The sequence below is a fragment of the Chiloscyllium plagiosum genome, unplaced genomic scaffold, assembly GCF_037043375.1.
Source record: "Chiloscyllium plagiosum isolate Xiang-an unplaced genomic scaffold, Cpla_swu_hap1 HiC_scaffold_6, whole genome shotgun sequence".
NCBI classification, from domain to species: domain Eukaryota; kingdom Metazoa; phylum Chordata; class Chondrichthyes; order Orectolobiformes; family Hemiscylliidae; genus Chiloscyllium; species Chiloscyllium plagiosum.
Genome location: NW_028270144.1, coordinates 26,781,689 through 26,794,070, shown reverse-complemented (window position 1 = coordinate 26,794,070; position 12,382 = coordinate 26,781,689). Strand labels below are relative to the sequence as shown.

Genomic DNA, 12,382 nt, shown 5'->3' with positions numbered 1-12,382 from the left:
GCATCGTGCACTCTTGCTAATTGTGACTAACCTGTAACCACTTGTAATCAGTAAGTAACTGGAATAAACTCAAGTGTATCTCCGACGTTGGATCATGGGTGAGGGTGGGATGCTACATTTGTTACTTGCTGCACGCTTGTTGTTGACACACAACTCTTTGGCAGTCGAGGTGGTGAAATGACACAGAGGACTATTAATGCTGTAAAATAGAAAGAGACAGAAAACCTCTCTGGGCTCATTGAAATACATCTGCGTCACTGACAAGATGGGGGAGGGAGGGAGGGATGGATGGAAGTGACAATTTGGACCTGAGATCTATGACAGCACAGTTGTGTGTGAGCGTGCATATATAGGGACCACATTGTTTGCAGTACCTGTCAAAGACTCTTCGTTGGTTTTATGCAATTCTCTGGAGACAGCTGCGTGAAGTGGGGAGGAAGCTTGTAGGTGACTCTTTTAAGGTGTAAAGCCACCTGCCCTGCCTGCAGGTTGTATCGTATTGTTCACAAGGTAACCTCGTCATTCTGTCTGAGTGAGGGTTTCAGCAATTAGTGTGTGCACCGCTCAAATCTGGGCGCCCCCAATGTAAAGCATCCACACACACACACACCAGCTCTGTGCCTCGCTCCATACAACTGGACTCCTCCTCCTCTTCCCCCTACCTCCCTCTTTTTTTATTTTCGCTAAACTCTTACACTTGATACACATACACACACGAAGTCAGCAGGAGTTCAGACAGCAACGACATGTCAGGCTCCGGGAGGAAGGAATTCGACGTGAAACACATCCTGCGGCTTCGCTGGAAACTGTTCAACCACCCGCCGTCCAGCTCAAGCGGGACTGGGGGCTGCCCGCAGCAGCAGCAGCAGCAGCAGCAGCAACAACAGGACAGCTTCGAGCACTGGGGCACCAGCCAGAACAGGCTGAAAAATCACAGTCACGACAGAGGCATCGGCTCCTGGAAAAAAAGCAGCGCTCTCAATGGCATCCTGCCCCCGGGACACAGCAGAGGTGGCACATTGCAGTGCCAGACACAGCAACGCACTGTCTTTTACGTGGAAACGCTGGAAGAAGTGCCCAGGTTAGAGTTTACCAGGGAGGGCACGGCAACACTGGAAGAAGTGAAGAAGGAACTGGTGAACACTGACTGTTGTGAGGGAACAGGTGATGGATGCCTGCACAGGTATACATAGCTTTCAACCTCTCAGAGTAACTTTTTTTAAGAAAAAGACACAACCCCAGTTGTTTATGTATCTTGCCTTCTGCATTCACACTGTTGTGCATAAAATAGATACAGTTAGCTTCTTAGCAATAGTTTTGAGAAAATGATGATAATTACAAATCTGATAGTAAGGGATAGACCTCTCCTGGTTTAAGATTAGATTAGAATAGATTACTTACAGTGTGGAAACAACTATTGGAATTTATTTAAAAAAATACAGGCTCTGTCAAGTGTTTTGGATATAGTCCAAACAGTAACATTTGTGACGCTAAATGTGAATTAGTTTGTCATAAAAGCAAATGAGCATAAATTGTTATTGAAAATTTACACACACACACATACTGCCAAATTACTTATTATGAATCTTGTCTATCAATAAATTTTTGTTTTAGAATATCTTCCATGATTATCTTAAATCCAACTGCCTATTTATTGGGTACATTGCCCAGGGGTGAGGGGATGTTAGACTGAGCCATTGTCCTTGTGATCAGTAATCAGTTTCAAGGCAGCGTTGTTGGAGATGTGCAGGTTGATCTCCAGGTGCTGTCTTGATCTGGATTGATGAGAAAGTGGAAGGAAGGGATATTAACAGTAAAAGGAGGGAGACATATCTTTTTCACTTACTGTAACTACTTCCCATCTCTTCACTAACCAAAAAAAGACTTATCTTCCTCCCTCCACTGACTGCACTGTGCCAGGCATGGTAGGGTTACCCAAAGAGTAATTATCCCCGGGCAATTCATTAGTGTTCCAAGTTTTCATTTCTGAGCCTGGAAAGTAGCTGCTCAGCTGTGGAAGACTTCACAATCAAGTCACATTTTGACCTGGTTCAGTGTCCAATATCCAGCAGAGCTCAATAATCATATTCTCTTGAATCTCTTAGCCCATCAGAACACTCCTTTATTCCTCCAGTGAATTCACTGTAAAATAAAGAGTAAACTTCGCTATGAATTTCATGAAGCATGTTTTGTCTTTTAATGACAACAGAAGAACTTGAAATCTTGCCTTAAAAAAAGTCTACGTTGTGTGTCTAAAGGGGGCTGTAATATGGAACTTTCCATGTGGCCCAACACTAAAAATGCTGACATGAATTTACCCTCAAATACTTACATTTACATCCTCTAATTTGCGAGATTTTTATTTTTAATTCATCATTTTTGTAGTTATTTTAATCAGTTAGTTATTTTGTTCAGACATGCTATGACACATGTCCAGGGTGGAAGGGACTTGGAACCCTTGGTCCAGAGGTAGGGGCAAATAGTGTGTGATTTTATAACTATCTTGTTGTGCAGGTTATTCACTTGAGAGAATAAACAGAAATGATTCCCATCGGGTTGAATTTCCTCTTGAGATGTGTTAATACAACATTTTTTCTTACCCAATTTCTATTTTTCATGAAACAATATACAAAGAAAACCTTTAAATGACAAATATATACATTCAAATAGAATCTGTTGAGTTTTCTTTAATTATTCTATTAGAGCAGGTTTAAATCATTCGCAAATCTGGAATTAATGAAACCAAGGTCAGGAAACTAAGCTCCTGTCTTTATTAATAACGTTACAGAGGCAAAAAAAGAAATTCTGTTGATCGGAAAAGTAAAATTGGTTAATCATTAATAGAAAAAAAGTTAAAAGTAAGATCATATTTTGTTTCTTTTTCTGTGCTGAGTTAAACCTTGGTGAATAACTCATTTCCAGTGCAATAAAATAAATATTTGTTCTGGATTATGATCACTTATTTTATTATTAATTTCCATAATGTTAATGAAATTAATTGATTTGCTAGAGTGAAATACTAGTTTGCAAAACAGTAGGGTAAACAGAAAAATACATAGCATTTTCACAGAACATTGTTTAGCCAATAGATCGCTCAAAGCCCTCTACGACAAACAAATAAACTATGCAATTTATCCAGTATTGTAATTGTGACAGCCAGTGTGCACTCAAAAATTCCCAGAGTTGGCAAAGTGCCGTTCCTGAAATTGAGCACACAAGTCTGAAGGCATGCTGCAGTGTCAGAGGTGCAGTTTCACAGCCAAGATGTTAAACCAAGGTCCCTTGGATTGGTCTAAAATAGTTCATGGCACTATTTTGAAGAAGTATTGACCCCATTGGGCTACCCAATATTTATTCCTCAATCAGCACTTTTTAAAGGGAAATTGACTGCTTTATTTATATACTATAACTGTGATTACACTGAAAAAGTACTTAACTGCAAAGCAGTTTGGGATATGCTGAGCTCCTAAAGGATGCTATATAAATGCAAATCTTTCTATTAATCTAATGTGTCAGATAGGAATTCTATTGGTTTGCATTGTACACTAGTCTTATCTGCTGTCATATTTCATATTCACTAATCATGATTGTGCTCAATTCCATCAATTGCTCAATCCCATCAACTGCTCAGTGGACAAGTTAGATTAGAATGGCTCTCATGTTTTGATTTTTGTTGAAAAATTGCTTCAATTTTCTTCTGAAAGCTTGACTGAAGTTGTGCAGAATTTAAAGCACGGAGACAATCCGAGGCTCAAATGAAGAATGCTAGTATTTGTGTACTAAGCAAGCCTCCTCATATTCTACTTTATCTGACCCTATTGGCTTAACCTCCTGTTGCTTTCACGACACATGTTTATTGAGCTGCTGCAGAAATCCTAATCATGCCATTATTTAAGCAGAAAGAGTGAGCAAGAATCTAAAGAAAAGGCAGAGACTATCAAAAATTTGCAACCACGAGTTGTATCTTCAAGTCATCCACAAGGGAAACTGAGAAAAAATTTCAATATGCAATAGTTGTGACTCAGTTAAACTACATGGGCAATAATACTGCCACAGCATCCAGGGTAAACAACTTCAGTTAGATAGATGAGGTTGGAGAAATTAGGCTGTTCTTGAACAAAAGAAGGTGGAGAGAAGACTTGACAGAGGTATTCAAAATAATCAAGGGTCTGGATGAGTAGGAAGGGAAATGGTGTTATCAAATTGTAGAATGATGTGGAGGTGCTGGTGTTGGACTGGGGTGGACAAAGTTAAAAATCACAGAACACCAGATTACTGCCCACCAGGTTTATTTGGAAGCTAGTACTTCCAAATAAACCTATTGGACTATAACCTGATGTTGTGTGATTTTTAAAATTGTAAAATGATAGAGAGCCAGAAAGTATAGGTATAAGGTTATCGGCAAAATAAAAAGCTATGCAGTCACGAGGAGAAACGTTTTCATGCGGGTGTTTAGCATCTGTGATGCACTGACTGAGAGTGGGTGGACACGAGCTTAATCACAGCATTCGAGAGGGACTTGGATTATTATCTGAAAAAGAAGCATGTGTGGGTCTAAGGGGAGGAAGTGGGGGCATGGCATCAGGCGAGTTGTTCCTTTGGTACAATAGGCAAAAGTGAGGACTGCAGATGCAGGAGTTTAGAGTTGAGAGTATGGTGCTGGAAAAGCACAGCAGGTCAGGCAGCATGTGAGGAGCAGGAGAATCAACGTTTTGAGCGAAAACCCTTCATCTATGTTCCTGAACCCCCAGATCTCTCTTATAACTGATGCCCTTCATCCCTAGAACTACTCATAAAATACCTCATAGATTAATGGCTCTTCTTCAGCATGGGGACTAGAAAGTTGGTTATTGGATTAGCCTAACAAAATCTCAGAATGGCTATTGTACTTGTGAGGCCAATCTGATGCTATAATGTTACCAGCTGTAATGCTTGAAATACAATCAGGAACAAGCATCCTGACCAAAATTTCCCCTTTTGAAACCCAAAAGTACTGCTCTCATTGCACCACACTTGGTGCTTCTAAAACTGAGTTCTGCTAATTGTACACAGTTGAAGCATGCTCCTGGGAATTTTCCGGTCCTCGTGCCTTTAAACTATGAGTTATTTTATGAATAGTTCCAGGGATGAAGGGCATCAGGTACAGGGAGATCTAGGGGTTCAGGAACATTGTTCATTGAAAGTGGCATCACAGGTAGAGAGGGTGGTGAAGAAGGCATTCATTGGTCACAACATTAATTATGGGAATTGGGATCTTACATTGAGGCTGTACAGGACATGGATGATGTCACTTTTGGAGTACTGTGCATAGTTCCAGTTGCCATGTTTTAAGAAGGATATTATTAAATTGAAAAGGGTGCAGAAAAAAATTATAACAATGTTACTGGAACTGGAGGGTTTGTAGGTTAAAAGGAGAGGTTGGATAGGCTGGGATCTTTTTCCCTGGAGTGTAGGATATTGAGGGATGACATAACAGAGGTTTATAAAATCATGAGGGGCATTGATAAGGTGAATAGCCAAGGTCTTTTCTCTTGGGTAGGATCATAGAATCTCTGCAGTGTGGAAGCAGGCCATTCAGCCCATCGAGTCCACTTCAACCCTCAGAAGAGCATCCCACCCACACCCAACCCCCTACCCTATAATTCTGCATTTCCTATGTCTAATCCAGCTAGTTTGGAAATCCCTGAACACTACAGACAGTTTAGCATGGCTAATCGACCTAATCTGCACATCTTTGGACTGTGGGAGCAAACTGGAGAAACCGGCTGAAACCCACGCAGATATGGGGAGGACGTGCAAACTCCATCCAGACAGTCAGCCGAGGGTGGAATGAGACCCTGGTTCCTGGTGCTGTGAGGCAGCTGTACTAACCCCTGAGCCACTGTGCCATAAGGGAGTTCTAATCTAGGGAACATAGGTTTTTCGTGAGAGGGGAAGGATTTAAAAGGGATCTGAGATGCAACATTTTCGTGGGTATATGGAATGACCTGTCAAAGGAAGTGGTAGATGCAGGTACAGTTTCAACATTTAAAATACATTTGGACAGGTCCATGAATAGAAAAGGTGTAGATGAATATGAGCCCAATGCAGGCAAATGGAATTAGTTTAGTATGGGAAACCTGGTCATCATGGACATGTTGGACTGAAGGGTCTGTTTCTGTGTTGTTTGCCAGTATGACTCTATATGGCAATACCAGTAAAGCTGGGACTGTTCCCTTTAGATAAAAGTTTATTAAGAGGAGATTTTATTGAGATGTTGAAGATTCAGTTTTTTTGAGAGAGTAAATGGAGAGAATACATTTCCAATGGCAGGAGTGTCAGTAACCAAAGGGACACTGATTCTGATAATTGGCAAAAAATCCAGTGAGTAGTTACTGAGATTTACTTTTGCTCAGCACATTCCTATGATCTGAAGCACATTGTTTGAAATGCTGGTGGAAACAGATTCAAAGATAACTTTAGAAAGGGAATCATGTATACTTAATCAGAGAGGAAAATATAAAGAATGGGAGAAAGAGAAGTGTAATCAACAGGTAAATCTTTCAAAGAGCTGGCACAGTTATGATGGACCAAATGACCTCCTTCTGTTCTGTATGGCTGTTTTGAAGGTAGGTAGCAGAGTCACTTTAAAATACATTCGTGAGTATGTGTATATCCTGAGAGATAGCTTAGCCAGGTTTTCTTGAACCAGAGCCAGATTATTCTCTTACATGTGAGAAACAGGTGGTAGATACAACTGTCCAGAGAGATAGTTCAGGGGTTTTGTTTGAGTTGTTTGCTTCAAATACATATACTAAACATAAGATTCATGATACAATCAACTAAAAACCACACAAAACAGTTTTGAGGAGGGGTGGATGTTGAGAAGGAACAACAGAACAAAATGATTATCAGATCAGGTAGCTGACTCTTTAAAAAATCAATCTGCAGTTCAGTGCTTTTTCAGTACAGTGTAGCAGAATCGAAGCAGATCTTATTGTGAAAGGTGGAATTGCATGACTTCACCCCGTAGGGGTTGCTTATCTCTCCTGGTTGTGTAGCCTGTGCAGAAATCTCTTGTGATTCTCACTTAGACAGCATGCCCTGCATGGAAAAGGCTAGTAGCTATGAAAAATGTGTATAGCACGGAGCTGTGGAAAATCAGCAGAGGATTTATGGATATTATTACTTTTCATATAGGAAATGGTATATGCCAATTCTTCACGCCACTCAATAACATTGCCATGGTTATAACAGTGAAGATGAAATTGTATTACAAAATGCTTTCATCCCAAACAGTGTGTTATCTAAGTAGTGGACAAATGTGTTTCCTTGTTCAATTTAAGAGAGAGATTATTTTATCCGTTTTCTTTTTTTAACTTTTAATGATTTAACTTCTCATTAAAACCATCGCCAATGAGAATCGTTGTAATTTGTCATTGTGCAAACTAACTATATATCTGGTAAATAGGCTGATTACTGTGATGGCAAGTTTGTAATAAAGTCACCATGAGAACTATTTCTCCTCTACTTTCCAACACCCGGTGTAAATCACTTATATTCAACCACATTTCAGCATTAACGCTGCAATGAAAATTGATTTTCTATGGAACAGAAACAGGGAAAAAATACATAAAGCATCAGCCATACACTGTTTCATGGCCTGTGCTGGCAGGCATGCACGTATGTGGGTGGACTGTGACAGGATGGACTTTGATTGTAATTCTCCATTAATTAAATAGTACACCAACAACATCTTGTCACCTGGGCAAGGTGTTGCTGGTAATTGAAGCCACAATGTAAAACAGTGGGGACTATTATGTAGTTGAGTCTGAGTTTCTGACGCACACTCCTAGCATGTGAAGAAGACAATTTGTAACCATTTTCCAAACTGGGTTAGTGCCTACAACAAGCAACTGGAAGCTTCGATGAAAAGCATTTTCTTTTTCCTTTTGCACCATCTCGACAAATTCATGTAAAATTTATATTTTAACTGTGTCAAAATCAATACTGATACCTCTGCATCTAGATAATCGTAGGATTAAATAGTATGAGACAGCCTAATCATTTGCCACTTGGAAATGTTTGAAGATGGTGGTAAAGGGAGGCAAATGGCAGAAATGGTAACCAAATGGAAAACGTTTTGATTTTGTCATCTATGAATGTGAATTTCTTCTTTTCCTGAAATAGTGTATAACTTTAGCGCACAAGCTCTCCATCAATTCCGCACAATTTATAGTTATAGTGGACTGAGGACATGATGATGCAGGTGGTTCTGTTCTGTGCACTGTTGATATAGTAACACACCAGAATAAGTCTTGATGTCATATCTGATGATCTTAAGCTGTTGATCAGCCCAGAGAGAATGTCATCATTCTTGCTGATGCTTCCATTCTGGTGATCATGGGTTACCAGTGCATTAGGTAAACTAACGTTTTCAATCTCTCAGAGCTTTAACTCTGTTCTCACACTTTTAGGCAGTTACTTCCATGATTCAAAAATTTAGCCACTCAAAAATTGCACAATGTCATGATGCTTAAAGGAAATGAAAGTAACATTTCATAGGTCAGTGTGTATCTGAACTGGACAGAGTACTTAACATTGCAATTCTATACCCTTTAAACAGAACAAGAAGATGTTATCAAGAGACACCAGTTTAAAAGAAAGGAACACCATAATGAGAAAAGTGAACACTTTTAATATTTAAGTAGAGCAGTTAAGAAGCAGGAACTACCTACTTTTTGATTATTTGTGAAGATACCCCTTTGCTTTTCTTTGCAGTTGCTTGGAACATTAAAGAGCTGCAAAAAAACCCCCAAAATTTGCAGCCCCCACCCTTCAGAACCTTTTTGTTTACTATTTTACCATATCGGCTTGGTAACCGGGCAAACTGTAAAAGATTGAGCCAGCACTGAATCAATGGTCAAAGTTATGCAGAAGAAAATGTATACTGAAAAGTTATTGTTTTAAATGGATTAAGTTCTTAATCTTTCATGCAATGTTATTAATACCAGCTTTGCTTTTGCCCATCCCTAACTGCCCATGCAATGAAAGGCTTGCACAAACTAATTTCCTTTGATTCTTGGGGGTCTCAATTTGGTTATATGCTGTATGTGCGATGCAGAACCTGGACTCAAACTACAATCTTTCATAAAGACTCTTGTTCCAGTGTAAATAGATCACGTTGGCACCACCTTCAAAACACCAATATGACTTAGTTAGGTGGCCTGGACAAATACATTTCCTTGATAGAGTAATGGTTAATTTATTTTGTAGCAAATTGTTGATAAATCCCTCACCCAGGAGTCGAGGCTTTGTGCTATTTCACGACTTCAAAACCATACAAACCATAACGGCACTGCATGTGGTAGTCTCAAACTACAGTGAGAACAGGTTTCAGGGAATATTACAAACAGAACAGCATATATCTGAAGTCATGCAGCACCATGATTAGTTTGTTTGCTTCTACTTGGAAGAAGGAGCTTGCGGCTGACTTACTTTGATGGAAAGTGGAGATGGAGCGAGATGGCAGCGCAATTTTAAGCAAAACTATAAGTGATGGGGTTGGGAAATCATGGGCAATGCATTCAGTTGCTGCTGCAAGAAAGCATTGGATAAAATTGAAGGGAACCTGGAGGAGGAGATGAAAACTTAGTGCATTGTCAGGACATCCACTGTAGAATTATTCATCACAGACAACTTTTTCTTACCTCATTAGCAGCAGAGCTTTGACCTGTATTTACTGCTCTCACTTTGCCAGAGGAGGAAATCCATCATTAGAGGAAATCTGTGCCTGTCTAATTCTGCTGGAATTAAAAGGTTTGCCACAACTGACAGCAGAGGGATCTAATTGACTGATCTCTTCGTGATGATTTATGATGCAAAGGACAGTTTATTCTTCTGAACTAAATAAGCATTTTTGACTGGAAATACATAATTCATTAATGTTCAAGTACACCTGAGTACACTTAATCCTCAGTGTTCAATAACCCTGAATGTATCTGTAATTTTAATATTCAGTGTGAAAATTTTTCAAATGCTAGCAGTAGTGTGGGAATTTTGCAAGTTATGAGCATATGTAATGTTTTACTCCACAAAAGTGACTGTGAAGAAATGGAAACCAGTATGAGGTTATTCAGCCCCTTGAGATTGTTCCATCCTTCAGTTAGATCATGCCAAACTATGCAGGTTGAGCCAGCCGTGAATTACTGGTCAATGTTATGCAGAAGAGATCGTGTACTGAAATGTTATTGTTCATAAGTGGGTGGAATTCTTTATTTTTTCATGGAATGTTATTAATACCAGCATTGCTTTCATTCATTCTTTACTGCCTTTGTAATGAAAGGCTAACAGAGACTAATCTGATTTTCCAAGGTCTCTTGGGGGTATTTTGCATGTCTTACCTTCTGTGAAAGCCTATCCACCTGTCTTGGTTCTATAAAGTTAGTAGCCTTGCCTGTCAACATTAAATTGAAGAGGGGAAATTTAAAATAGAGGCATTACCAGGACTTGAGCCAATGCCCATCAAGTGAATGTAAGGTGGTAGCTGAATAACATTTGGTACAAGTGAAGATGCAGGAAACAGCATTTTGAGTGAGCCGAAATGTGCAGAGAGTGGCCAAGAGATCACTTCAATGTTTACACCCCCACCACTCCATACTCTGTCTATGTACCATCCATGCCAACATATTTCTCCCATTCTGGACCACTGAAGATCCAAAAGCCAGCGCTTTAACTCTAACAGGAACACAGCTGTTTCAGCAGAGCAATGAATGTCTAGTCTCTGAGCCATGCCCCCAAGCCAGACTTCCATTACTTTGTGGAAATATCTGGGAAATCACCACTTGATTAACAACTTTGACTCACTGCTCTTTTCTGTCAATTTGACAGTATTTATTGATATGTTTAAAAGGTTTCAAATGCGTGAAGTTTTTGCTATGATACCTTAAAGGTATTGGATGATTGACACTTTTATTAGCAGTTGGTCAAAATAGTTTGTTTTAAGAAAGTAGAAAATAATGAATAATTAACTTGTTTAACAATTTTTAAAATAAAACTACTGTCATTGTGGGGTGCATTGCTTCTCTGTAGTGGCTGAATGAGCTTAGAAATGCCGGAGTCTTTAAAGGACCAGAAGGGTTGAGTTGACAGGTAAAGTTCAGTGTGGGAGTGGGGAACATGTAACCTGCATAATGTTGGGGGACATGATGAGGAGCTTTTGATGTTACTTGCAAAAGATTGTCCTCATGCAGGCGGTGGGTCACAGCATCAAAAGTGTTGTAAACCATGAGTGTAATAAAAGCCTGGCCCATCTTCATAGTCATTAAGGGACTGAGTCACATCTATCTCTGCAACAAAGCAGCCCATTTGGGAGTTGCGTGTGCGAGTTCATGGACCAAACCAGCATGGATCCTTAAAAGTCATGACTGGTAATTGGAAAGCCTGGGAATTTGATTGGGAATCCCAGAATTAGGACCCATCCTCCACTTTTAAAAGACTCCTGAGTCATCCAGACTGGACAGGTACAGACCAAACTCTGGGACCACCATGATTCCACCAGAAACAGGTCCTAACCATGTGACCTATGAAAACCTCAGTTTAGAGGGGAATGTGTGTTTGCAGCTTTACATTTGCATATTCATTGTTACTTTCCTTTCTCTGGAGTAAGGCACATTGCTTATAATTCTGATATGAGTCACTTGCCAAGGTTGCATTTTCATCAGCAAGCATGGTCTCTTATTCCACACGAGTTGCAATGCATCTCTGAGCACTTTATTACTTAAGTGTACTGTGAAGTAAGACACTCAGGGAATGCTGCTTTATGTTTCAATGTTTCTCTTAATCTGGAAAGTGTGAAAATTTAAATAATGATCTACTTGATATTACAATAACATCTTTGTAGCAAACAGATTTTTTTTCCTTTTCAAACTGCTTATTTTAGCCAGGTTATCTGTTTCCACAATTTTATATGCACTTTGGGGGAAGTTCTTGTGCATTTGCTGCACAATATTTGTTTGAAATTATCCTTCTGCAATGAACATTATTCCAATATTGTTTATTTTTGAGTGATGGAATTGCCTAAGTATTTAGGGAACAAATGCAGAACACAAAGCACCAACCTGGGGAACAACAATTGGCTCCAATAATCTCCTGTGAAAATGTTTACCAATCAAACTGGATACTGAATAATGCAAGCTTGTATTCAAACAAGCTCTGCCAAAAAGAAAGGCTTGCATTTATGATCCTGGGCTGTTCCAAGTGCTTTACAGCTGATGAGACACTTTTGAAATAGGCAATGGAATCTTCTCCCCTCTCTGGAGGGTGAGCTCAGCAAGCATTTAATTTGGCAACGTGTTGGCATGCTGAACAACCTCTGCTGGAGTTTAATTCCAGGGGCAAGGAA

At 39.6% G+C, this 12,382-nt stretch overlaps 1 protein-coding gene across 1 annotated transcript in view; it reads left to right on the top strand.

Moving 5' to 3' along the window:
• The first annotated feature begins 402 nt into the window (after positions 1-402).
• The window catches only part of LOC122550513 (kelch-like protein 1), a 435,982-nt gene continuing 424,002 nt past the window's right edge, over positions 403-12,382 (top strand). The window contains exon 1 of the mRNA XM_043691355.2: positions 403-1,183. Coding sequence (XP_043547290.1) covers positions 747-1,183 — 437 coding nt within the window. The 5' untranslated portion in view covers positions 403-746. The remainder of the gene's footprint in view (positions 1,184-12,382) is intronic.